The sequence below is a fragment of the Lissotriton helveticus genome, chromosome 3_1, assembly GCF_964261635.1.
Source record: "Lissotriton helveticus chromosome 3_1, aLisHel1.1, whole genome shotgun sequence".
Lineage (NCBI taxonomy): Eukaryota > Metazoa > Chordata > Amphibia > Caudata > Salamandridae > Lissotriton > Lissotriton helveticus.
Genome location: NC_136061.1, coordinates 295,903,159 through 295,929,982, shown reverse-complemented (window position 1 = coordinate 295,929,982; position 26,824 = coordinate 295,903,159). Strand labels below are relative to the sequence as shown.

The following is a 26,824-nucleotide window of genomic DNA, read 5'->3' as shown; positions in this document are numbered from 1 at the left end:
AAGGCTCCCGTGGCCGTCTCTGCCATTTGTTAGACAGTGATCACCTCTCCCTGTAGGTTAGCAATATTACCTTCTGCGGCTGTTACTTTGTCCGCCACTTTACGCAAGTCTGCACGGAGCAGATTCACGTCAATAGATATGGTTTGTATTTGTTGTTCCAGTGCCTTTCTGGAGCCTTGCATCACCGCCAATAGCTCTGCACCGCTGGGTTCCATCAGCCCATATTCTTCGTCTTTGCTGGGTCCTGTTTGTCTTGTAAGCTTCCGCATGGGATGTTGTGGCATGGTATGTTGGGTGATTGTGTTTTTAGAGGCAGAACGCGTTGCCTTGTCCTTACCCATGTTATGTGTACTCTGAGAAGGGTGTCTGTAGGAAGCAAGTCACTCACAGATGCTGTGAGGGTGTCCCTCCCCGGGTTGTACCTCTGTGCCCTTATTTCAGTCTCTCCCCCGTGTGGATTCAGCACACAGCGTCCCAGCCGTTCGCGACCTCCATCGTGCTGCGACCAGGCTCTTCCACTCTGCTCATTTTCTGAGGTTCTGTGGTTTCCGGGTACACCTAGTCATTCGCCGGTCTGCGCAGGGGTCCCTTTAGCACTGACAAAGGAACCGCTCCGTGCGTAGCTTCCCAGGTAAAGCGAGATATTGCCTGGCATGTCCTTCGGTGATCCTCCTGAGTCACCTTAATTTTGCTGAATCTAATCTCCTTTGCCTCTAGCCCCCTCTCCCCTCCTTCTAGGGCCAATCTCAGGGTCTGCACGTGTCTTTTTCCCTGGACAGCCAGTGGGGGATCACTTCCGGTGAGGAGACCTAATCTTGGTGCTTAGACTCCTGCCCAGAATTCACCACCTGTGTTCCTGAATCCCCTTGTAGACACGTGGACCATGTAACTCGCAGGACCAGCAATCTCGGACCCAGACTCTAGTGTTTAGCCACGGCCATGCTTGGTCCTGATTGAGGGTGTGTCCAGCATTCAAACGTGCCCTCTACAATGTTTGGCCCCGTTTCAGCATTCCCCGCTTCTCGCCGACGTCCCCGCGGCTGCTGCAGTCTGCTTCCCTCATCAGCCGCTGCGTCCTGCTGGTTCTGCACTGCTGGCAGACTGCGGCTCCGTCTTGGCGTCTGATGCTGGCACGAACCTCCAGTTGCTCCACTTTCTGCAGTGTCCGCCAGCACTGAGCCTTTCACAGACCGCTCTGCCTCCCCTCAAGCCAGGCAGCCCAACAGCACTGATGTGGCCCGCAGCCACTCTGCGGCCTGCAGGCCGTCTCAGAGGCCACATTCTTTGGTCCCAGAGGCGTACTATGGGCCTCTCCTCCCGGGGCCGGCGAGCCAGACCTCCGATAACCAGGAGTTATCCCTATGGCATCAATGGGCCAGGGTGGTTCAATTAGGCTGCTCCAAGTCTGCTCGTCTCAGGGAATCTCCGGACGTCACCGCGAGTCAATTTCAACGTGTTCACTCTCCGGTGAATCCGCTATCTTCGGTGCACCATGCATTCCAAGCTTATCAGGCTATGTAAAACAGGATTCTGCAGAATTAACCGAGAGCACCAAGGATCACGTCAGTCGGCCATGTTGCTTGGCTACGCCCCCCTACCGTTTATGACTTTAATGAAGATTCCTGAAAAGCACAACCAGTATATATTCTTTTCTTCTGTGGCATTGGGATACCAGGCACTACTGCTAACCAACTTCACAGTATACATTTTATTTACCTTGGAATGATGGAAAGCCTGGGCAACCAGTCAGTATTTTGAATCTGAGTGCTGCTTTGTAGTGTTCCAGCAGGTGCTTTAACATATTGCTGACCTGTGTAAGACCTAATTTTGCGATTCATTAGACAACTGTAAGAATCTCACTTGGATTCCTCAGGACATATAAAGAACCATGTAAAAAAAGTGTTATTTGATAGCATTAGTGTTAAGAGCATTTATTCCCCCGTTGTGTGAATCATACTTTACTGTCCAAAATGTGTTAGTCACTGTTAAACATTTCAACGAATGTACACCGTTTTAATTGGTTGTTAGCCAGTTTATTTAACCCATATTCAATAGATATTAATACATTTTTCTTTTCAAGATTTCTTTTCAACCTGTACATTGCCCATCTGGCGGATGTTGTGGAAAAACACAATGTCACCATTGTCATATGCGGATGACACGCAGCTTGTTGTCCCTCTATCCCAGGACTCAGATGAGCCAGCCGCCCAGTTTTCCTCTTGTCTAAAAGACCTAGCTTCCTGGATGTCAAACAACTGCCTGAAACTGAACAGCAGTAAAACCGAGGTTATGATCATAGGAAAGGCCCCCTCCATCTGGTGTTCAGTTTGGTGGCCTCAGAGGCTGGGGTCCATGCCTATTCCCAAAGAGGAGGTAAAAAACTTTGGAGTCTGGCTCGACTCCAAACTATCCTTTCAGACCCACACCATGAAGGTTACAGGGAAATGCTTTGAAACCCATAAAATGTTAAAGAAAACTCTGGATAGTCTACTCATTTCAGCCAGAAAAACACTAGTCCACACTCTGGTTACATAGCAACTGGGCTATGGAAGTGTTCTCAACTTGGGAGCAACAAAAAAAAAGTCTCCAGCGGCTACAACACATTCAGAATGCAGCAGCACGCTTAGTTCTTAATCTACCAAAGATCCTCCGCGGCAAAAGCCCTTGATGCCCTCCACTGGCTACACGTTGACAAAAGAATCCTCTTTAAAGCGATGTTCTTCTGTCACTGGTGTTTACAGGGAAAGTGGCCTAGCTATCTGCATGATCTATTGACCCCCTACAATCCAACACCACATTTGAGATCAACAGGAGCCTTTCTGCTCAAAGTCCCAAAAATTCAAAGGGCGAGAATGGGTGCACGCTCATTTGGCTATTTGGCAGCCAAAAATAAGAATACACTACCTCCTCCACTTCGTGCAGAATCATCTGAAAGTGTCTTTCGGAAAAGCTTGAAAACCTCGCTTTACCAGATGTAAGCTCAGCCTGCCTGCCTAGCCTCGCTTGTAGCTGTTTCTAGCGCGGCCAGTCGGTGTAACCATGCGCTTTATAAATGATTTTATTATTAAAATTTAGTATATCATTAGAGTATATTGATCTTGTATTTTCACTTAGTGTAAAATCCTTGCATGTATTATATCCACAATAGCCAGAATGCTCTGACGCGAAAATAAATGTTTGAGACATGTGAGCTGTAGATCACATGCTGTGCATAGCTCACCATCTAGTGTTGGGTCCGGATGTTTGCACTTTGTTTTTCTTCGAATAAATCTTTCCAGTCACTAGGTAGGTGACACCTCCTTTACTCCAGTATTGGAGCTTTCATAGATTCACATACCTGAATCATTCCCTGTCGTCGAGTCGGGAGTCTCCAATACATAAAAAGCAATGCCTAGCAGTATAGCCAACTAAAGAGGCCTAGACCCTAGCAGTATAGCCAACTAAAAAGATGCCTAGGCCCATTTCCCTTTTGCAACCCCATAACCTTTGTTATGTAAAAAAGGATCAAACTTTCCCTTAGCCAATCAGAGCTCCTCACCCTCTAGAACACTCCTGAGAGAACCTTTTGCCCCTCAGATTTTCTACCGGCACGTTGGGCTAGGAAGTCTCCTTTGAGCTCTGCTCAAACTCTAGTTATTGAGCTTTTCTGGAACTTGATTTCTTTCTATTTTCTCTTGGATTTGAGAATATTGTGACCTGTTTTCAACTACATTCTGTAGAATGTCTGGGAAAGAGAAGAAGGGTCTATTTAGAGCCTGTGCTACCTGCTCTAAGAAGAGACTACACTGATGACCCACATAAAGACTGCATTTATTGTCTTTATCCGGACCACCAAGCCAAGGACTGCAAGGTATGTCGCACTTTCTCTAGCAAGACTCTTAGAGATCGTGAGGGATGCCTTTTGATATGGCTTCAGAAAATTTAGGCCAGAAAGGAGGTGGTCTCTAGTGATCGTGATCAGGAATCCTCCTCTACATCTAGGAGATCTAAAAAAAGATCAAGATCTCCTCAGGCTCATTCCTCAGGGGAACGTCCTGAGAAGGCCCTAAGAAAGACCACTCATGGGTCGTCAGGGCGTAGTCCTTCAAAATCTCAGCCAAAAGAAAAGGAGAACAAAGGACCGACTTCTGGAGAGAAAGTTTCAAAGAGAGCCTCTTCTGAGCCTTCAAAGTCCCCACCTCTGGTCAAGGAATCCTTCAAGAAACCATCTTCTAGTACTCCTGAGGAGAAAAGCAAAAAATGTACATTGTCAACGGGATCGTCGACGAGAGCGTCGACGAAGAAATCAGTCTACGAAGACAGAGGTACAGAAATTGCCATTACCTGTTATGGTGTCGACGACGGGAGTCTCGATGCCAGTAACATCGACGGTGATGACGACCATGTCTACGACGGGATCGACGTCGTCGACGGTTAGGACGACTGGGTCGTTGACGGGAACTTAGACGACGGTTACTATGTTGTCTGTGAGGAATGGTTCTGGTGCAGTGTCGACGACAACATCGACGACAGTAGTGTCGGCGGCGATCTTGTCGACGGGCTCATCGAGATAAACTCCAGAAAAAAAAAAGGAAAAAGATTACGCCAAGATCTGACTTCCCCGAGTAAGATTACGCCTCTGGTTCATCACACCTTTTGGAAGAGTCTGATGAAGAGGAAGATGAGGGTTCCTTTGGGTATGCCAGTAGCCCATCACAACTCCATGTGAAATGTCAAGAGGATGAGGACGAAGAGGGTTATGAAGAATATCACAGCCCCTCACAGCAACGTTACAAACAGGGTCTTTAGGAAGAGATGGTCGCTATGCCATCCTCCATGATGATGGACTTGCAGTTCATGTTAGATTATAAGAAGAGGTTCCCTCCATCAGTAGTTCCTCAGGAAGTTCCTCTTTCACATCCCCGTTGTATTCCGGCTACTCCAGTCAGAAGCAGAGAATCGCTACTGGGCACTACTCCACAAACACCTCAAGTCCAACATCACCAGGATCCGGTTACCACGGATGATGAGGACCATGAAGAAGGGGAGCTAACTGAGCCCCACAAAGAATGGGATGACTATCTAATCCCATCTCCGGCCTCACCCACACAAGGGCCGGCGGATTCTCCACCAGTGAATATTGGTGGATTCCACAACTTGATGGAGAGAGCTGTGAAAAGATTTCAGCTGCCAATGAAGACAACTCAGACAGAATGCTTCCTCTATGACTTTAAAGAGCCTTATCATAAATCAGTTAGATCCATACCAATCAGCCATGTATGGGAGGAAGGCTTGAAAGTGATGACGACTCCAGCGATGGTTACATCTGTGCTCGCTAGGTTGGACAAAAGGTATAAGGCACCCTCGGACGCACCAGCTTGTTTGCTGGGCCATCCTAAACCGGATTCTATAATTTCGCAGGCAGCGCTGCAGAAATCAAAATACTCGTCAGCGCCTATTCCTGCACCTCCGGACAGGGAGGGACGGCGGTTGAACAATACAGGAAAAATATTCTCCTCCATGTCAGCTCTTCTAGTCAGAGCAGCTAATGCCCTTGCCATCCTGGGCAGATATGACAGGCATATGTGGTGCGAGATGGCACCATATGTCGACCTCCTTCCGGAAGACAGCAAACTGGAAGCGAAGAAGGTTCTGCAAGAAGGTGAGAGGACTTCGGCTGAAGTCATCGACTGTGCGATGGACATTGCTACCACAGCCTTTCGCTCTCTAGGAGGGGCAGCAGTTTTACGGCGCCAGGGCTGGCTGAGGGCCACTGCCTTTAGACCAGAGGTCCAAAATAAGATTCTGGATCTGCCGTTTGATGGGGAGTATTTGTATGGACGTCTGGTGGAGGAAACCCTTCAAGGTATTAGGAAGGACATGGATACGGCTAAGGCCTTGGGAATGTTACAATACTGGAAGGTGCCCTTTCGAGGTGCCCGAGGGAGAGGACAACCATCTTATAGAGGTGGATACCAACAAGGGAGATGCACCTCTTATACTTCCTCATCACAGCAATACCGACAGCAATACGGACAGAGACAGTCTGGAAGCTATTCTAAATCCGCTCCCAGAGGACGTGGAGGTCGTTAAAGTAAAGACATCAATAAAAAGCAATGACATCCTTTGGTGTCCGGCCTCTTATACTCCTACCTCTCCGAATGTTCCCCTGGGTGGAAGAGTGACTTACTATTTACACCAGTGGCAGAGAATAACATCGGACAAATGGGTCCTCCACATAATAAGATTCGGACATACTCTAGAATTTCTACAATTCCCTCCTCCCACACCACCTACGTATCAAGAAGTCAAACATCTATCTCGAATGCGTCGGGAGATTCAGGCAATGCTCTGAAAGGAAGCAATAGAACCGGTACCGAACTCCCAAAGAGGGAAAGGATTTTATTCCCGTTTCTTCTTGATCCTAAAGAATGCTCTCCAGTGGCGTCTGATTCTGGACCTAAGGTCTCTAAATGCCTATCTCAAAAAACAGTCATTCAGGATGGTGACCCTTCAGGATATTCTGCTACTCTTAAACACAGGAAATCAAATGACCTCCCTAGATTTACAGGATGCATATTTTCATATCCCCATTCATCCTTCCCACAGAAAGTACCTTCTTTTTACAGTGGCCGGGGACCATTACCAATTCAGAGTGCTGCCGTTCGGCCTCAAGTCTGCCCTGAGAATTTTTACAAAATGTCTGGCGCTAGTGGCAGCTTACCTTCAAAGAAAAAAACACCAAATATTCCCATACCTGGACGATTGGTTGATAAAGGCACCATCGGAGAAGGCGGCTCAAACTTCAACCTCAGCATGCATACAGTTGTTTGCAGATCTGCGTCTGACTTTAAATGTAGAAAAATAGTCTATTCAACCATCCAAAAGGATCACGTTTTTGGGTGCAATCTTAGACACTTCACAAAACAAGGCATTCCCATCAACAAAGACAATTGGGACCTGTATCTCTAGCCAAAGAGTTCAGGAGAAAAAAGTATCTTTCAGTCCGAAAGTACAAATCGCTTCTGCGAACAATGTCTTCGTGCATACCACTCATCCCCTTATATTGATTGAGAATGCGTCCATTGCAAGAGGCGTTACATCTACAGTGGTGCCAAGCAAAGGTATCCTTCGAGGACAAAATCAATGTCACGTAACCGATGTTGCAGGCGGCAACGTGGTGGACTCACAAAAGCAACATCTCGGTGGGTCTTTCCTTCCCTACCGAATCAGCCCCATTAGTGGTTACCACAGATGTCTCTCGAAGGATGGGGAGCAGTCCTCCAGGATTTACAGGTCAGCAGCCGAGGGAAGTAGCAGGAGCAGCAACTTCACATAAACCTATTGGAATTGGGGACAATAGGTTTGGCATTGTTAGCCTTCCTAAGAAGACTTGAAGGAAGATCAGTGTTAGTGCGGACAGACAACACAACCGCAATGCACTAAATTAACAAGCAGGGGGGCATAAGATCACTCTCGCTGTCACGAGAAGCTCAGAAGATATGGAAATGGGCTGTAAGTCACAAAGTAACTCTAAAAGCAGTACATCCTCCAGGGGATCAAAACACAACAGCGGACACTCTCAGCAGGCAGAAGACGACCTGTCACGAGTGGGAACTCAACCAGGACATACTACTGGACATCTTTGGCAAATGGGGAATGCCGACAGTGGATCTATTTGCCACAGCCCAGAACAAGAAATGCCAATTTTTTGCAAGCTGGCATCACCAAAGGGGATCGTGGGGAAATGCGTTTTCGATGGCATGGTCAGGCGTCTTTGCCTATGCTTTTCCGCCGATTCCCCTTCTGCCGCGAGTGCTCACAAAAATGAAGGAACCATGCAGGATGATACCGATAGCCCCTTGGTGGCCCAGGCAGCAATGGTTCACGGAACTGCTCCTTTTATCGGAAACAGAACCAACACGTCTACAGCCAATACCAGCACTGTTGACTATGGCTCAGGGACAGGTGCGGCATCCAGACCAGACATCTCTGCAATTAGCGGCCTGGCTCCTGAATACCGTGAATTTCATCAATTAAACATTCCAGCAGAATGCAGAGAGAGCCTGGCAAAAGCAAGGGCTGAGAGCACTAATAAAACATATCAAATGAAATGGAAAAGATTCTGCTTGTGGTGTCACGAACGACCTACATCCTCTGCGGGCAGAGGCACATCAGATCATCCCATATTTACTATGGCTTTCAAAGTCAGGATTGGCCCATGCCCCTATTAAAGTGCATCTAGCGGCAATCTCTAGATACAGGAGAAGCTCATCGGGTCCGTCTCTGTGGTCAGAAAGGATTGTAAAACAATTCATGAAGGGGTTGTTTACCCACCTACCAGGCCTCCACCTCCACTATGGCAACTGAACATTGTTTTATCACAGTTGATGAAACCACCATTTGAGCCAATTCACAGAACAGATCTAAAGTTCCTATCCTGGAAGGTGGCTCTATTAATAGCTCTGACATCAGCCAGGAGAGTGGGAGCGATACAGGCCCTTACAACGCAAGAACCTTTCTTGCAATTCAGAGAGGACAGGATGGTGCTAAGAACGAATCCAAAATTTATACCAAAGGTACCAACGGATTTCCATTTGAATGAGCCATTGATCCTTAAAAGATTGTTCCCTCAACCATCTACAGCTGCAGAGAGGACTCTCCATACTCTGGATGTTCAGCGTTTTCTGAAATTTTACTTGCAAAGAACAAAATCTTTCAGGAAATCTACTCATTTGTGGCTTTTAGGGCCCCCAGGAAGGGGTTCCCGTTGTCGAAACGGGGAATCGAAAGGTGGATTTCAAACGCCATTCAATACTGTCATCAGGCAGCTGGGAAGCCATTGAATGCACGTGTTTGTGCACATTCAACAAGAGCGGGGTCAGCCTCTACTGCTCTGATTTCAGGCGTACCTATCCAGGACATCTGCAGGGCGGCTTCCTGGAGGAGTGCGCATACGTTCACCAGATATTACTGCCTAGACGCTCATGCAAGAGGTGATGTTGCAGTGGGACAAGCTGTACTGAGGAACCTTTTCCAGTAACTATGAGCCTTCTTTGTCATCCCTCCTTCCTTGGTTGGTAAGATAAGCACATTTTATTGTTGTATGCTGTTTTATATATAGTTTATGAACGATCTATCTATGGCTATTTATATACAGCTACTGCTATGCGGGGAAAAGACGTGTGCCTATTTGAGAGAAGTAGGTAACCAAACAAAATGTGCTATGATTTACTGCTCGCTACCGCCCCAAGAATAAAAAAGACTAGGTCTGTCGGCAGGACGTTCACCTACAATGACTCCAAGACCTGGAATACACTCCCCCTACATCTTAGAGCCAACCCCAACCTTTCTTCATTCCGCAAACAGTTAAAGACATTCCTATTCCACCTCCCTCATTAATTCTCTGCTGGCAATTCTGCCAGGCCACCTCTGTTGGCTCCTAGCGCTTGGACGCCCACGGGCAGCAATTCGCGCTTTATAAATCTACCTTTCATTTCATTTCATTCTGATTCAGGTATGTGAATCTATGAAAGCTCCAATACTGGAATAAGGAAACAAGTTACTTACCTGTAACTGTAGTTCTCCGGTATTGGAAGCTTTCATAGATTCACATACACCCACCCTCCTCCCCTGAGAGACTCACCTCGGATTAGGCACAAAAAGTGTTTATGCACAAGTGCACGAAAATCTGAGGGGCAAAAGGTTCTCTCAGGAGGGTTCTAGAGGGTGAGGAGCTCTGATTGGCTAAGGGAAAAGTTTGATCCTTTTTTACATAACAAAGGTTATGGGTTGCAAAAGGGAAATGGGCCTGGGCCTCTTTTTAGTTGGCTATACTGCTAGGCATTGCTTTTTATGTACCGGAGATTCCCGTCTCGACGACGGGGAATAATTCAGGTATGTGAATCTTTGAAAGCTTCCAATACTGGAGAACTACAGTTACAGGTAAGTAACTTGTTTTCTTCGATGATAGTGTGCATGGGCATCAACTCCATTGTTAGATTCTTTTTTTCTGCCATCTGGTTCGGACGTATATCGCTGCGCTCCAGTTCGACACCTTTTCTTCGGTTTTCCTTAGTGCGCAAGATACTAACCCTCGATGATATTGTTTTCAATTGCGTTTTCCCTTTTATCGCGTATCGTATTTACTTGCATTAACCAAAACTTTCGATCTGAAAGCTCGTGGAAGGTCATCGGACTTACCCGCTTCGGGAAGGTACGAACTCCCTTTAGATACTGCCCTTGGTGTCACACGAAATAGCTGCGTACCGACTCACACGAAGTGCGTACTCTGTGTTTGTCCCCGAACACAGAACAGGAATGCGACCCGTGCCAGGCTTTCCCCTCCAAGAAGACCCTTTGCGACTGTAGGGCTCAACGTCGCAAGATGCAGAGCCAGCAAACAAGCTCCATTCCGGACATCTTCAGACACCAATTGGATGAAGAGGCCATGGGAACCACGGAGGATCAGGAGCTGATCGCCGTCCCAGAGCTTGACTCCAACCAAGAGAACGACATCCCGCATGGACAACGTACCGTGAGTACAGCTCCCCCCTCGTCCCAAGACCCAAATCCATAAAAGAAGGCGGCTCCGGTCCAAACGGCGCCCTCCGGCTCTGGTCAACAATGAGACCATGCTTCTGACGCCCCACCTTCTGGCTCTGCACCGAAACTTACCAAAAAGCCTTCCGGGTCAGAAAAGACTCCCTACAAATCAAGTTCGGAGCCGAGACCTTCTGGATCAAAACACAAGTCCGGCACCGATACACTTAAGATCCGAAAACATCAACACCCAAGACTTCGGCACCAAACCTTCAGCTCAGTCAGAATTGCCGAAATAACCAAAAAGACAGTTTTGACGCTCCAATCGACAAACCAGATCCAAAACAAAAAGTGCTGTATATTCATCCTCAAACTGGACACATCACCACAAAAGTGACTTTAAAAAGGACTGATACAAAGAAAGTATACCACATTCCTTTAAAGAAGAGAACGGTTGGAACTAATCCTTTCCCTCACCCGCTTCCTTTCAGCCTATTTCACCTGAACATTCACCACCACATACACCTGACAACCAGGATGAATGGGATGATAATGGGAATGATACTCAACCAATGCAAGAACCATTGGATGATTAAAATATCAATTCGCCCACTGGCAATAATCCTGATTTATATCCTAACAAGCCCTGTCCACCATATGACAGTGTAGGATACATTGAGTTACTGGGTAGACCTGCCAACCACCATCGGGTGCAGCTACATAAGGAGTCCTTAGAAGAGGATTTCCTCTTTGATACCCTCAGTACCACGCAGAGGTCTTCACATACCCTACCTATGATCAAAGGGATGTTAAAGCATGTAGATGACATTTTTAACGACCCGGTCAGAGCTCGTATTCTTACCCCTAGAGTAGACAAAAAAGGTCAGTTGCCACTAGACTCCCTGGTTGTGTCCAATGCAATTAAAAGGGCCAACTCCCAGAAAACAGGAAATGCTCCACCCCCAGGTAAAGAATCCAAACTTATTGATGCTTCCAGGAAAAGGGTGACCTCAGGCTGTCAATTTCTGGCGTCTCTCCAACACTCTGGCATTGCATGCAAAATAGGACCGTGCACACTGGGACGAGATGGAGCAATTAATACAATATTTGCCCCATGAACACAGATCTAAGGCACAAGACCTGGTGTGTGAAGGGCAACTTATTTCCAGTAACTCTATAGGATGTACCCTAGATGCTGCAGACACTTCTGCTAGAGCGGTAAACAGCAGTGTCCTCTTGAGAAGACATGCTTGACTTTGCATATCAGGGTTCTAACCAGAGGTGCAAACCTCCATTTTAAACACTCCCTTTGACAAAGAGCATCTATTTGGCCCAGTGGTATATTCTTCACTCGAGAAAATGTGTTCATGTGTCCATTTGGTCTGAAGTGGCCAAATCCATGGGAGCCCTTCAGTCAGCACTAAGCTGTGGTTCCTTTCGGCGCACGTTTTACAGCGGAGCCTCTAAAAATACCTCCTCTGAGACCACCTTCACCTACAAGGACAATAACCAACCCTTTTCATCTAGGGGTTACTTCAGAGGGGGTTACAAAGGTAACAAAGGCAGGGGTTCAAACACCCCCCCCCCCCCCCTCCTCCAATACAAAGCAGTTACTTGCCTCCACTCGGGTTGAAATCTGAGCTCGGGTTTATATGCAATTGCTGGGAATTATAGCATCTTGTATCGTCCCCCATGCCAGCCTGCACATGCGTCCACTTCAAATATGTTTAGTCAGTCACTGGAACCAGTCACAGTCTATTGACCGATCTAGTGTTGGTAAGCGGCCGTAATCATCGATCTCTGCAGTGGTGTAACAAAATAATTATCAAAAGTATGGCCTTTCATAGATCTGGTTCCACAGATAGTATTGACAGCAGACGCCTACCTCGCTGGGTACCTCATCTACAACAACACACAGTGCAAGGCCTGTGGAGTCAACAGCAGAAGTTGCTTCACATCAGTCATCTAGAGCTGCTCGCAATATTTCTAGCTCTCAAGGCGTTTCATACTCGCCTGGAAGGCAAAGCTGTCTTGGTTCAGACAGACATGACAGCTATGTATTACATACAAAAACAAGGGGGACAGACTCTCCAACTCACACTTAGCCCAAGACTTCTGGAGGTGGGCCATTCACCACAAACTTCTCCTCGCGGAGCACCTCCAGGGAGTGAACAACCAGATTGCATATCTCCTCAGCAGACAGAGACAGCAAAAACACTAATTGGAACTCCACCCATACTTCAAAGTTGGGGAGTCCCTCACATAGACTTGTTTGCCACACACCAAAATGCAAAATGCCAAAGCTTCGCCTCCAGGTACCCACACACGCAATCCAAGGGAAATGCACTATGGATGCACTGGTCAGAGATATTTGCCTACGCTTTTCTGCCTCTCCTACTCATTCCATTAGTGGTTCAGAAGCTCAGGCAAACATTTCTCACGCTAATTATAGTATCTCCAAAAATGGGCACGTCAACCATGGTTCACAACCCTGTTGGAGCTATCTCTAGTCATGCAACAAAAGCTACATTTAACCTCCAGTTTCCTCACACAAAGCCATGGAGAAATCGGACACCCAGATCCAAAGCAACTAAATCTTGCGATCTGGCTCCTGAAGTCTTAGGGTTTGGTAACTTAAACCTTCTACCAGAATGTATGAATATCATTAGGGAGGCTAAAATACCTTCCTACAAGGGCCTGCTACCCAACTAAGTGGAAGATATTTGTTATTTACCGTGGTAACAATCATAGCAACCCTCTTGAGGTTTCCATACAAACCATCATATGCTATCTGTTACACTTGCAACAGTCCGCGTTGGCTTATACCTTTATCAGACTACACCTAGCGGCAATTGCTGCATATCTACAAAATGGACAGCATTCTTCTTTATTTAGAGTACCTGTGATCGAAGCTTTCATGGAAGGACTAAAAAGAGCATACCACCCAAACTTCCACCAGCTCCAGTGTGGAATCTTAATATAGTCCTCACAAGGTCGATGGGCCCAACTTTTTAGCCCATGCACAAATGCGAACTAGAGTTCCTCTCTTGGAAAACAGCTTTCCACATTTCAATCGCATATTAAGGAGAGTGAGTGTATTACAGGCATTAACCATACATGAACTATTTTTTCCAACTTCACAGGCAAAGTGGTTCTTCGTTCTAATCTTGAATTTTTACCTACGATCGTATCTGCATTTCACATAAATCAGTCGGTAAAATTACACATATTCTTTCCTCAACCTGATTCAGTTGCAGAAAGAGCTCTACACACCTTAGATGTTAGAAGAGCACTCTAGTACTAAATTGAAAGGACAAAATCTTTTTCGTAAAACGAAACAACTTTGTTGCTTTTGCGCCACCACACAAGGGCAATCCTATCTCCAAATCCGGTATTGTAAGGTGGATTGTTAAGTGCATTCAAACCTGCTATGCGAAAGCAAAGAGAACTCCAACTGTACCCCCTAGGGCACATTCCACTCCTAAGCTAGGGGCCACTATGGCTTTTTTAGGAAACATTCCTATTGTTGACATTTGCAAATCTGCAACATGGTCTACACCGCACACATTCACTAAACATTATTGTGTAGATGTGTCAGCAAGACAACAAGCCAATGTGGATCAAGCGGTACTTAAGACACTATTTCAGACAACTCCAACAGCTACCGGTTAGCCACCGATTTGTGAGGATACTGCAATGTAATCTATGCACAGCATGGGATCTACAGCTCACATGCCTCAAACTTACTGGGTAATGTTACTTACCCAGAAAGCATCTGTTCTTGGCATGTAGAGCTGTAGATTCACATGCACCCACCCGCTTACCCAGCTACCGGTAGCTGCTGCAGTTCTCTATTTAAATTACATACATACGCATGGACATCGCAATGCTTTACTACTACTACTGCATTCTCACCCTCTGTGGCAAACAATCGAACAATGGAGTTGATGCCCGTGCGCACTTTCATCAAAAGGAGGAGTCACCTACTTCATGACTGGAAAGACTTCTTAGAAGAAAAACAAAGTGCAAACATCCGGACCCAACAATAGATGGTGAGCTATGCACAGCATGTGAATCTACAGCTCTACATGCCAAGAACAGATGGTTACTGGGTACGTAACATTATCCTTTAAATTGAAAAAAAATCCTGAGAAGTTAAGTGTCAACTAATGAAGGGGATGGCTTACTGTTTTGTTTAGAGTCAAGCTAAGATAGTTAATCAAGTAAAATAGTTACTTTTTGCTGAGATGCTGTCATGAGTTATGCCATCCTATTGCCCTGTTGTGGCCCATTGCCTTGAGTATTAGTTGTGAAAGAGCTAGGTTAGAGAGGAAATTAGTTATTCCACCACATCAGAAAGTTAGATCACATAATGAAATGACCAAAGAGCAATTTCAGTGATTTTCTGAAATGTCTGTATCTTTCTCACTGTGATTTAGCATTTTTGTAAAAAGCCTGCTAGCAGGTTGGGATGTTATGGCTGTGAGGGGTAGGGAGAATCCAACATAAAAGAAAATATGGTTTGAGTGACTTTGTAAGATGTTCATCACATAAAAGAAACTTTGTATCTGAATCCTTGTCATTTGATTATCACACAACCTCTCGCACCCTCCCAGGACCCATCACCATGGTACCTTGTTTGCAAAGTTATTAGATCTGAGTTTAATTCTTTAAAGGTTCTCTCTGTGTCTTGTTTTTGCCACTCAGGTTGAAACTGCTTCTGCCTTGGTTGGAGTCGAGAATCCATGAGGGCTGTGAGGAGCCTGCTACCCATAATGCACTGGCAAAGATCTACATTGATAGCAACAACAACCCAGAGAGATTTTTGCGGGAGAATCCTTATTATGACAGTCGCGTTGTTGGGAAGTACTGTGAGAAGAGAGACCCGCATCTGGCATGTGTGGCTTATGAGCGTGGCCAGTGTGACCTGGAGCTTATTAACGTAAGTAGCTCCTGTTATATATATATATACACACACACACAAGTGTATTTGCCCTTATTTCAATTTCTTTTGTCATTTAGGTATGCAATGAAAATTCATTATTCAAGAGCTTGTCACGTTACTTAGTTCGTCGCAAAGATCCAGAGTTGTGGGCCAGTGTTCTCCTGGAAAGCAATCCATACAGAAGACCTCTTATAGATCAGGTAAGATGTTTTGGTACCATGTTTGGTCCAGACATGTAACTTCTCAAAACTGCTGAAAAACAAAATAGTTTGTAATATACCTCCAGCACAATCTTGCACTAAAGGATGGATGTTTATGCTCGTGCCATCTGTGGCTGTAGATACACATGCTCTGAATACTTCTACGTTGTAGTGTTGTGCTTGGACGTTTGCAACTTGTTTTTCTTCAAAGAAATCTTTGTAGTCGCAAGATATAGTGACTCCATGGGCACCAGCTCCATTGTTAGATTGTTGTTTGAGGCTTGTGTGGTTGTAGATTCACTTTCTGGACACACTCTTGCCACCTAGTGTTGAGCCCACATGTGTACAAGTTATTTTTCATCAAAGATGTCTTTTGAGTTGCAAGTTGCTGTGACTCCTCTTGGAAATAATGCGCATGGTCATCAACTTTTTTTATATTTTCCATCTACTGTCTGGTTAGAACGTGTGCTCTTATGATCTGGGTCAACACAGCCACAGTCCTCATTTCGGTTTACAGGGTTCCTTCCCTTCGTCTGTATTTTACTTCGATCACATCTACCAGACTATCAATCTCGGGTTGATGTTTAATTACTTTACTTGATCGGGATCCTGTGCCTCGCCCATCACATCTCTTCACCATGCCTTGACAGTGATGGGGCGGATGCAATTTTGTAATTGTCCTTTCTGCCACGCGAAATATCCTCTGACCGATATCATTAGGTCGGCAATCTGTGCTCGTTGCCGATGCTTGCTGTGCATTCTGCTCCAAAAAGACTCTTCGCAACCGTCGTGATCATCACCTTGAGATGTCATGTAGGGGAAGAGACAATACTCCGGACCTCTTCAGTCCCGAGGACTTTGATGAGAAACACCCACAAGCGTCAGCTGCGGATGAAGAGTATTTCTCTCCTAAAGCAAGTTATGGCTCCGACCTGGAGATCGGAGACATTCCACCAGCTTATCAGTCCGTGAGTACGGCATCCCCCTCCCCCTCAACACCGCGCTCATTCCAAGCAGCCGGCAGCCAAAGAGAATTCAGCCACTGTTAAAGACCATAGACAGGCTTTTGGACCACCACAGCCTTCGGCAGGGTCGGACCGGCCATAGTGGGCACCTGGCAATCCCCCAGTGCGCCACACCGGTGGGGGCCGGTTTTGTGCCCCTGGGGGCTGTTTTTGTTACAGGGCTGTTTTTGCAGCATTGCTGCATAATCGGCCCTGTAACCAAATCGGCTGCAAACCGGCCCTGGCAAAGAGGTCGTCCAAAGGAAGGGTGGGGGGGCGGAGGGGATAGAGGGAGTAGGGGGGGGGGCGCACCCTTTGTCATGGCCGGTTTTGGTTCCTATGGTCTACAACGAAAAATCACTTTGGATGACCTGCCCAGCTCCGGCTTGGTACCCAAGAAGCCTTCAAGACCGACCATTTTGGCGCCGGCCACCCCAACACCAAGCTGACCCTCTGCATCAACAGCATCCACTTTGGCACCAACCAGAACCTCTGTGCTAAAACCTAAGGCTGCTTTGAGTAAGACTTTGGCATCGACCACCAAACCAGACACCAATGCAGTCAAGCAGATTCTCTGAAAAAAAGCAAGAGCGGTGTGAATCAATGCAGAAACACCTGGGGCCATATTATGCACCTGGCACAGCTTTTAAAAAGTGTGCCGAGCACGAACAATCACAATGCCCCCCATGAAGTTGTATGCGCTGCCCCTAGGGCAGCCGCAAACACATGCTGCCCCCTGTTAGAAGATGGTTCTGACACTATTGGCCGCTTGTATTTTTCACTTTTGTGAAGGTTTTACTGTGGGAGAGCCTCATAATCTGGGCCTCACCCACCGTGAACTCCTAATGAAGGAGACTGCATGGGGATTTTACTGTTGTCCCCCTGGCTTGTCCAGGCCACTGCGCAGCAGCTGGAGTAAGGGACACCAGGATGGTTACTTGCAGACACATGTGTACATGCGTGTGCACACGTGTAGGGGCTGCGCAGGGGAGATTCCTAGCGTGCGCAGTATAGGAGCAGCTACAGAGTGAATGATATGGCACGACTTATGCAGACATGGAAAAGGCTTTATACACTGGAAAGCCACATGCCAGGGAAAGTTGGTGTTTTACGGTGTTTTTCACTTAATTATTCCCTCATGGGGATGTTATGTTACCAGTAACTTATAAAGCGCACAGTCACCGAAGGTTTCAGTTCGCTAATCATGCAACAAGTTGTTGCGAAGGACCCATTTAGAAGGCTAGCCCAAACAGCCATGTTTTAAGGGCCTTTCTGAAACACAGTAGGTTGTCACAGCTTCTAATTGTTAAAGGAAGGGAGTTCCAGAAAGTGGGGGCCGTATAGGAAAACTTACAGCCTCCATGACGTTTGAGTTTAATAGTCGAAACAGAGAGAAGATGAAGAATAGATGAGCGTAAATTACGCCGGGGGACGTGCTTATTGATCATGATATTGATAAATTTAGGACTATTGCAATGCAGTGCTTTGAAGGGTAGACAGCCACTCTTGAATGCAGCACGTTGCTCCACTGGTAACCAGTGGAGCTTGATCAACAAGGACCTGGCAGAATGCCATTTTGGCTGCTTATAAATTAATCTTGCCGCCTGGTTCTGAACTATCTGCAATCGTTTTAGCAAAAACTGGGGCAAACCGATGTAGAGGGAATTTGAGGAATCCAGGCGTGAGAGGACCAATGCTATCACAACTTGAACCAGGGCTGAGTGGGTCAGAAAATGAGCGATCTTCCTGATTTTACGTAGTTGGTATAGACTGGTGAAGATCACAGCACCCATTTGTCCTCTAAGTGAGAGGTCCGCGTTGATTATGACCCCTAAGCTTTTTACGGAAGGGGACGCGGTGGGGGAGGGACCCAATTCACTAGGCCAGAAATGCGGTCCCCAGCAGTCCTTGCTCTTCCCAGGCAACACAAGTTCCATCTTGCCTGGGTTGAGCTTCAAATGGTTGCTATTCATCCAACGCTGAATGTGGAGCATGGTGGTTTGAAATTCCGCAACAGCGTTAGGAGAGTCCAGAGGGAAAATTAACTGGAGGTCGTCTGCATAATTAAAGATGGTTATTTTCCGATTTTTTTTTTTTTTAGTGAGTGGAGCAGGGGCCTCAAGTAGAGATTAAATAGCAATGGCGACAGGGATGAGCCCTGCGGGACACCCCAAGAGGTGGTCACTTTGGGTGCAGTAAGGGTACCAAGACGTACTGCTTGCGTTCTGCCTGTGAGAAACGACTTGGTCCAGTTGTGGAGCCAATGGGCTAAACTAACTTCCATAAGGCCTACCGATTCCAGGTACGCACTAAAGTCCACTATAGCGGATGTGAAAAGAAGTATTCTACAGAGTCCAAAGTCATATTTGTACTGCTTTTGGGTCATCCAGAAATGTCATATTTCTCTCACTGGCTGGGGTTTGGCCCTGGCAGGTTAGATTAATGACCTTTCTTCCCAGAGCGAAGATCTTCCCTCTGAGGAAGAGAAAGATTAATGACCTTTCTTCCCAGAGCGAAGAGCTTCCCTCCGAGGAAGAGGAAGGTAGGTGGAGCTACAGGCTCATCCATCTGGAGCTGTCGCTGGGTGCCAGGCATCAAGCTGAACCAAGGTGAAGGCAGCACTGGGAGAAGGGGACCATGTGGCCAGAGACACTGGACGACGCCATTTTAAATAAACCCAGAGGCTGGACAAGAAGGAAGCAGCAGGGAAGTGAAGTGTCGCTGTGTGATAGGGCCAACCGAGACTTCCTGCCAGCCCCCTCCCCAAATTCTTTAAAAAAACTTGCACAGGAAGAGAAGCTCTCTCTGGGGTGTGGTCTGCTGAGGTGGAAGGTGCTGCAGCCTGGCAATGGGCAGTTGGAAGGAGGGACCCCCTGACTGCCCCCAGGGCCCTACCAGCGCCAGAAGAAGAGCCCAGGACCGGTGCGCCGAAGCAGGGGCCTCTGCCCAGGGAGAAGAGGCCCAGGAGGAGCGCCAGGTGAAAGACTGGCGCAAGGAGCCAGTGAAGACCGCTCCCTGCAGAATGCACCCTCTTGGAGATCGGGAGGGCGAAGGAAAGTGCTCCCAGTGGCTGGAGGGCGCCACCAGGAGCAAGAAGACTCAATAATGGGGCAGATCGAACCCCCAGGGGCTGAAATAAGGCCCCTGGACTGTAGGTTACCTTTGCCCTCTAAGGGAGACAGACTACGAAGCGTGTGGGGCTCCGCCGCCGGTCTCATAGATGCCCCCAGGGTGGGTCAAGTCCCGGGGGCTGCCCTCAGAAGAAGGGAAGCTGGGGAACGCCATCTGGCTCCCTGTGAAAGTGCCCTGTAGGGGGGCCAGGAGCTCACCATGGCCCCCCGCGAAGACGTGAGGCGGGGAGCGCCGTCGCGCTTTCCGGGAAGATGAGGAAGACAGGGGTGACAGTATCCGGCCAGACGAAGCGGATCAGATATGCAGCACAATCGCGGCTAAAGCCTTGGAATTTAATTCCCGAGTTAAGGAGGATCGTCCTAACTACGCGGACCATCTTCAACCCACTGTGGACCTTGATAATTTATTGCCGACTTAAGATTTCATACCAGTGCAAGCGTGACCAGAAAAGGATTCGCCCCAGGAGCCACACAACCTTGTGGACCGCCAGCCTTCACACTTGATTTTGATCCACACCCCGTGAGTCACAGAGGGGGTTATTGAGAACACCCCATTTTGGTTGCCCCACCCTATCCTGAAAAAGACCCGCAAGGCCAAGGTCTAAACTACCCTTATGGCCATAAGACTGGACGAAACGTCAACGCCATTTTAAATGGCCTGGACCCCAACTCCATACCCAATGTACCACATGAGAATAAAGTTCAATGCAAAATTGTAACCAAATTGAAGTTACCTCCAAGAAATGTGGCCAGGCCAAAAAGGACGGTAATTTACAACCAGTCTACCTCTTTAATTGTACAAAGTCTTTTTCTTATGTCACCACCTTGATTATACCTCCTCATCACTTCACACTTGAGCACTTTTCCTTCACGCACGTTCCTCTTGGAGCAACCTCTAATGCGTAAATATCAACGTAGAGAAAAAAGTTTGATTGCCTCAACATTGACATTAAAATAAAATATATGGTGGACTAGACTTTGGTTTGTTGCACTTTTTCTGTGTTTTTGTTTGAATAAGTTATTAAGTATTGCAAGCAGACATAACATTCTTTAGCATGCTCAGGAAATGATTTACTGACTATATCAAAGGGAAAACTGGTTGATCTCTCTTCATAATAAGGTTTAGGACCATTTTTTTTTCTATCACCCAGGCCCCCAGCAAGCAGCGAAGACGAGGAGCACGTCTGGGACCCCATCTCCGGGCTCCGAAGCCGGAGGGGTTAGGCGGGGGAGGAGTGCAGTCACACTCCCCCGAAGGCTCGGCGGTCCTGCGGCAGCTACCACGTCTGCCCGCCGGAGCGGGCAGACCTGAAGAACAGCATTGGCTCAAGCTGCTGCACACGAGTACGGGCCGGGCGGGAGCCAGCCATTGCAGCCTGGGCTGGGCTCCCTGGGCTGCCCCCACCACCAGAAGTGCCAAGACTGCGGAGGGCCTGGGTGGGACCGGGCCCCCGCAAAGCAGGAGGAGAAGCGGTGCAAGGGGCCCGGTTGGGACCGGGCCACAAATACTCTGCCTAAGCGGCCGGGGGTGGGTTCCCCGAGCCGTCTTAACTGAGGGTTCGGGTGGGACCGGACCCTACAACAAGCAGCCAAAGTGGCCGGAGGCACAGATCACGGCTCTCCCCGTCTCAGCGAGACAGCTGCTGCTATAATATTCACTGCCAATGCGGAATTGCCCATAATGCCTTGCAGGCCTGAACCGGCCTGCAAGGAGAAAATGCTGTTTCCCGGCTTGTGGTGGCCCTAGGAGGACAGGGTCACCACCACACAAGTGCAAAGGTGCTGGGGAGCTGCTGGAGGAGCCCAGCCTGCACCAGCAGGAAGATAAGTCCCACCCGAAGTTTCCTGAGGATTTAAAAAGAATAACCCCTCAAGGGCTCAGCCAAGATTGCATCACCTCCTAGGCTGGAACTTTTGTTCAGTGACTGCACCCGCCTGCAAGGGGATGTCTGAGTGGGTCCATGGGGCTCCCTTTACTCTCTGCACAGGGCTGTTCTCAGCGTGCCTTCTGAGGGCTGCTTTGACTCTGCACCCGCGTCTGTTATACAGCACGGGCGCAGATTCAAAGGAATTCCCTCATTTGCTTAAGGCACGCCCCGATGCAAATGAGGGGACACCCTCTGAAGGTAGCGCTGGCCCTTTAAGTGCACCAGCGCTATCGGTATTATAGAAAGGAACTCACAAGCGTCTGCTCAAAGGCATGTTATATGGCACACCTGACCTATTTAAAGACCCTGTCTGGGCTAGGGTTATAACACCTAGAGTGGATAAAAAAATATATAGCCTCCCCTTCTGATCCGATCTATAGTTGCAGTCCGCTCCCACCTAACTATGGTAATTACAAGTAAACATCCCTCACGCTCATCCTGGTGGCTCCCACTTAGGCCGGACAACCCTGGTTCTCGACCCTCCTCAAGATGTCATTTGTCTGCCTCCACCCCACCCCCACAAGAAGCTTCCCAATTGGCTGTACCTTCTCACTCAGAACCAAAGCACAATCGGGCACCCAAAAATCAGGCAGCTCAATCTAGCGATTTGGCTCCTGAGGTCCTAGAAGTCCACTTTGCCTCCCTGGAGAGTGCATGTATATCCTCGAGGAAACCCACAGACCCACTATGCGAGACTGTTACACAGCCAAGTGGGAAGGGTTGATCCAATACTGCATTTTCAAGCACCCTACCCGCTTAAACCTGAAGTTAAAGATATCCTTTGCTACATTTTCCATTTGCAAAAATCAGCCCTAGCTTACACTTCCATGAAAGGACTCAAGTGGGTTATCCCACCCAGGTTACCAATGTTAATCCTTACTGTTGCCCCTAGAAGACTCATGGGTCCCCTATTGAACTTCTGCATTCAGGCTATTTACCATTCCTCTCCTGCGGGGTGCTTTCCTTTTTGCTCTTACATCCTAAAGGAGTGTTAGTGAGAGTAGCCCTTCTTCCACGTTTGTAACAGGGTTTCCTCCGAACTAATCCCAAGTTCCCTCTTAAGCTTCTATCCCCCTTCCACCTCAACCAGACCATTGCTCTCCCGTTTTTTTTCCCTCTGCCAGACTAGTAGAGAGGACTGTAGGAAGCTGGATCTCTATTTAGTACACCAAAATGAGGTATACTGTGCAGTGTGTCCAGGCAAACCGCAAAGGAATTAGATGCATAAATGACACCTCAAATGCTCTTTTGTGGTAGTGTGGGCGAGCAGTTCAGCATATCAGAGGGTAATGCTAAGCATTGATTAGACACTCAGATGCTATAGTGATAAAGAAATGTGATGCCTATTTTTAAAAGTAACATACTTTTATATATAAATTTAGAAGCCAAGATTACCAGAATCGGGTAAGTACTTTTCGAGTTATGAATGTTTACAATTCCCCAGTATTGAATCTTTCATAGATTCACATGCTAGTATCTTCCCCATCGTCATTGTGGGAGTCTCGATGTAGTTAGAAAAGTAGTACTATAAAAGTATATTAGAAACCACTAAAAGGAAACAAACTTTAGCATTTGTCAGCATCTTTATGTAGGTCCAAACTTTGACCAATCAGAGACTAGCCCTATACCTCAACTCCCCAGCAGAGCCCCCACACCTCGGATTTCTAACTGCATCTCCTGTGTAAGAGAGTCTCCCTGAGCTGTGCTTGGTTTGTCAGTGAACTTTTGACCCTGCTAGAATTCACCTCAAGGTACAGTTTCTCTACCTTTTTTAGTTCTAAGATGTCAGAGGGATCTAAGAAGAGGCTTATTAGACCCCTGCAGATCTTGTGGGAAGGCAAGACTTTTCTCTGAGGGCCCCACAAAGACTGCCTCTATCTCCTTTGTCCCAAACACACAGCCAAGGACTGTAAATACTGCAGCACTTTTTCGGCCAAAACTCTGAAGGACTGGGAAGCCAGGTTGTTGTTATGGCTACAGCAGAAAAAATCTAAATCTGATTCTGGCTCTTAAGTTGAAGAGATTCCTGGGCCATCCTCAGCTGAGAGGAAACGTAAAAATGAGGCTCTACCTCATTAAAGGCTAATCCTAAGAGAATGAAGGCAGAAAAATCCTTCTCTGCCAAAAAAGCAGCCCTAAAGCAAAAAGACTCTGGCCTGTAAAAGACTTCTGCTGCTTCTCTGCCCATCACACCTCTGAATCCGGCTTTGTCGACTGAAAAAGCTCAGTCGACGGACCTGTCGTCGAGAACGACAGCCAAATCTCCATCGACATCTATGGCGACGACTGCTGTGGTGATGGCCTTGTCGACGACCACTGTGGCGACGATGAAGTCTACGGCCCCATCGACGAGAGCACCGTCATCGACGTAGTCTACAGTCCCGGCCACAGGCACTACGTCGACGACAGTGTTTTAATCCCCTTCTAGACTGCCTACATCGATGACCATCACTTTTAGACGTCTTCCTTCGTCGACAGTGTCGTCGACTGATCAAAAACAGGACATTCAAAGTCCCCAGTTGATCCAAAAGTCTCCAGGTTTGACATCTTTATCCAAGATATCACCTCTGCCTCCCTCTCACCTAATACATACGGAGGAATCGGGAGATTAGTTTGTTTGGTCCAGCTTACAGCCCATCATAGCTCGGGATTAAATGGCAGGACACGGATGAAGAAGAGGAGTCTCATATGCAGGACAAGTCAGAATATATGGAACGGATTACTCCTGCACGGGTCATCCACGGACCCAGCGATACTATTATTTCCAGGAACACTATCCATATGAAGCTTACAAGGAGTGCCAAGAGGTACGTAGAGATTCCATGCTGGTGCCAACCTCCCTGATCACCGACCTAAGGCACATTCTCAATGATTATTATAAACGATTTCCGGACTCTCACGCTGCAGTTCTGCTGACACCTGGAGGACCGGGTATTCAAGTTCTTTCGCCACCGCCGGTGATTACTCCACTGACCACTACGCAAGAAGAGAGGCTGGCTCCTCGGTGCATTACAATTCTCGATGACTACATCGAGAGTGAAGCAGACGATCAGCCTGAGGAAGGTGAGCTCATTTAGGATCCAGACGTAGTTGGTCAAGATTTGGATGATTACATTGCTCCATCTTCGCTGTCGCCTTCTCCTCCTCCAGCGAGTTCCCCTCCAGGAGATATTGAGGGGCTTCCACGAGTTACTGGAAAGGGCCTCTAAAAGATTTGATTTCCCTTTGCCTGTGGTGCAAACCAAATGCTTCCTTAATAATTTTGAGGATCCGGCTAAGAAATCGGTTCGGTCAATACCTATTATAGATTATAAATGGAACGAAGGTCCGAAGCTTATGAAGCAATTGGCCACAGTTCCGGCTTTATTGCCAAAGATGGAAAAGAAATACAAAGCACCCGATTCTGCTCCTGCGTGTTTGTTTGGACATCCTCGACCGGATTCTGTAATAATGCAGGCTGCGCAGAGTCGTCCAGGAATCCGCAATCTCCTTGTTCGGTGCCTCCAGACAGAGAGGGCAAGCGGCTGAACCGCATCGGCAGACACTTTGCTACTATGGCTGCTACTTCCATCAAGGCCTCTTAATGCCTTAGTGATATTGGGGTGGTATGACTGTCGTTATGGTCAGATATGGCACCTCTTCTCAAACATCTTCCTGAAGATAAAAAGAAGGAAGTGAAGGACCTCCTGCAGGAAGGTACTAGAGCTTATTCGGAAGTGATTGACTCCTCAATGGATTTGTCTTGGATTGCTTTCAGACAAATGGCAGGAGCCACTGTTCTCCATAGACAGGGCTGGGTGAGGGCAACATCCTTCAATCGAAGACTTTAGACATGCCCTTTGGGGAAAACCTGTTTGGAAAATACGTGGACGAGGAGTTACAGGGTTTCAAGAAGGATACTGAGACAGCACTTTACTTGGGCATGCTGCAGCAAAGGGATTTTCAGTCCTTTCGTGGTGCAAGAGGATGAGGTCAGTTTTAACAAAGATTGTCCTATCAATCCTACAGATTTCAGCCTTATTCACAACAGAATTATAGAACGCAATATGGAGGACAGCCACAAAAACATTTTCGTGCGTCCACTGTGTTGTGTAATCAGCTTGACGCAAGATTCCTCTAGACGGCAGTGACGGTTTTCGTCCGCCAGCCACCTCATCCAGACTTCAGCCTGTGTAGTCATCATCTTTCTCCTTTTCTGAGCCTATGGGAATCCATTACAAAGGACAAATGGGTACTGGACATCATCCATCGGTCCACGCCCTAGAATTTGTCCACAAGCCTCATCGAAATCCGCCCTCAAAGAGAACTCATCATCATCTTCTTTCGTTAAAGCAAGAAATCTCGACCTTGATCAAAAAGGGGGCAATAGAAAAAGTTCCTTTCAGTCAACAGGGAAAAGGCTTCTATTCCAATCTCTTCCTTGTGAAGAAAAAAGAAATGTGGGAAATGGAGACACGTCATGGACCTCAGACAGCTGAACAAATACATCAAGAAACAATCATTCAGAATGTTGTCCCTGCAAGAGATTCTCTTATTGGTGGACAAAGTAGATTTTTTTAGCATCCATCGAGCTCTTGGATGCATACTTCCACATTCCCATTCATGCAAAGTATCGCCAATTCCGGAGGATCGAGGTGGCTGGTGATCTTTAACAGTTCAAGGTTCTACACTTCGGTCTTCGCTCAGCTCCCAGAGTTTTCAAGAAATGTATGGTTCCGGTAGCTGCTTATCTGAGAAGGCAGGGCCACCAGGTTTATCCTTACCTGGACGATTGGCTGGTGTAAGGGCCTACGTTCCACTCTGCAAGAAGATCTACATGGACTTGTGAATGGCTTTTCAAGTCTCTAGGTTTACTACTCAATGTAGGTAAGTCATACCCGATTCCAAGTCAGAAACGTATATTTCTCAGAGCAATACAGGACACCAGGTTGATGAAGACTTTTCCCACTTCAGTTTTGAAATCTTTGCTGGGGATGCTGTCATCATGCATCCTGCAGATACCAAATTGTCGTCTCCGCATGAGACCTCTCGAAAGAGCAGTTGAATATGCAGTGGATTCAGGTGCGGGGCTCCTTCGTAGACATCCTCCTCCTCT

General features: G+C 47.3%; 1 protein-coding gene across 1 annotated transcript in view; it reads left to right on the top strand.

Annotated features, from left to right (window-relative positions):
- Nucleotides 1–26,824, top strand: part of CLTC (clathrin heavy chain) — a 987,367-nt gene that overhangs the window by 575,719 nt on the left and 384,824 nt on the right. Inside the window, exons 17-18 of the mRNA XM_078679837.1 lie at nucleotides 15,229–15,463; nucleotides 15,544–15,666. Coding sequence (XP_078535963.1) covers nucleotides 15,229–15,463; nucleotides 15,544–15,666 — 358 coding nt within the window. The remainder of the gene's footprint in view (nucleotides 1–15,228; nucleotides 15,464–15,543; nucleotides 15,667–26,824) is intronic.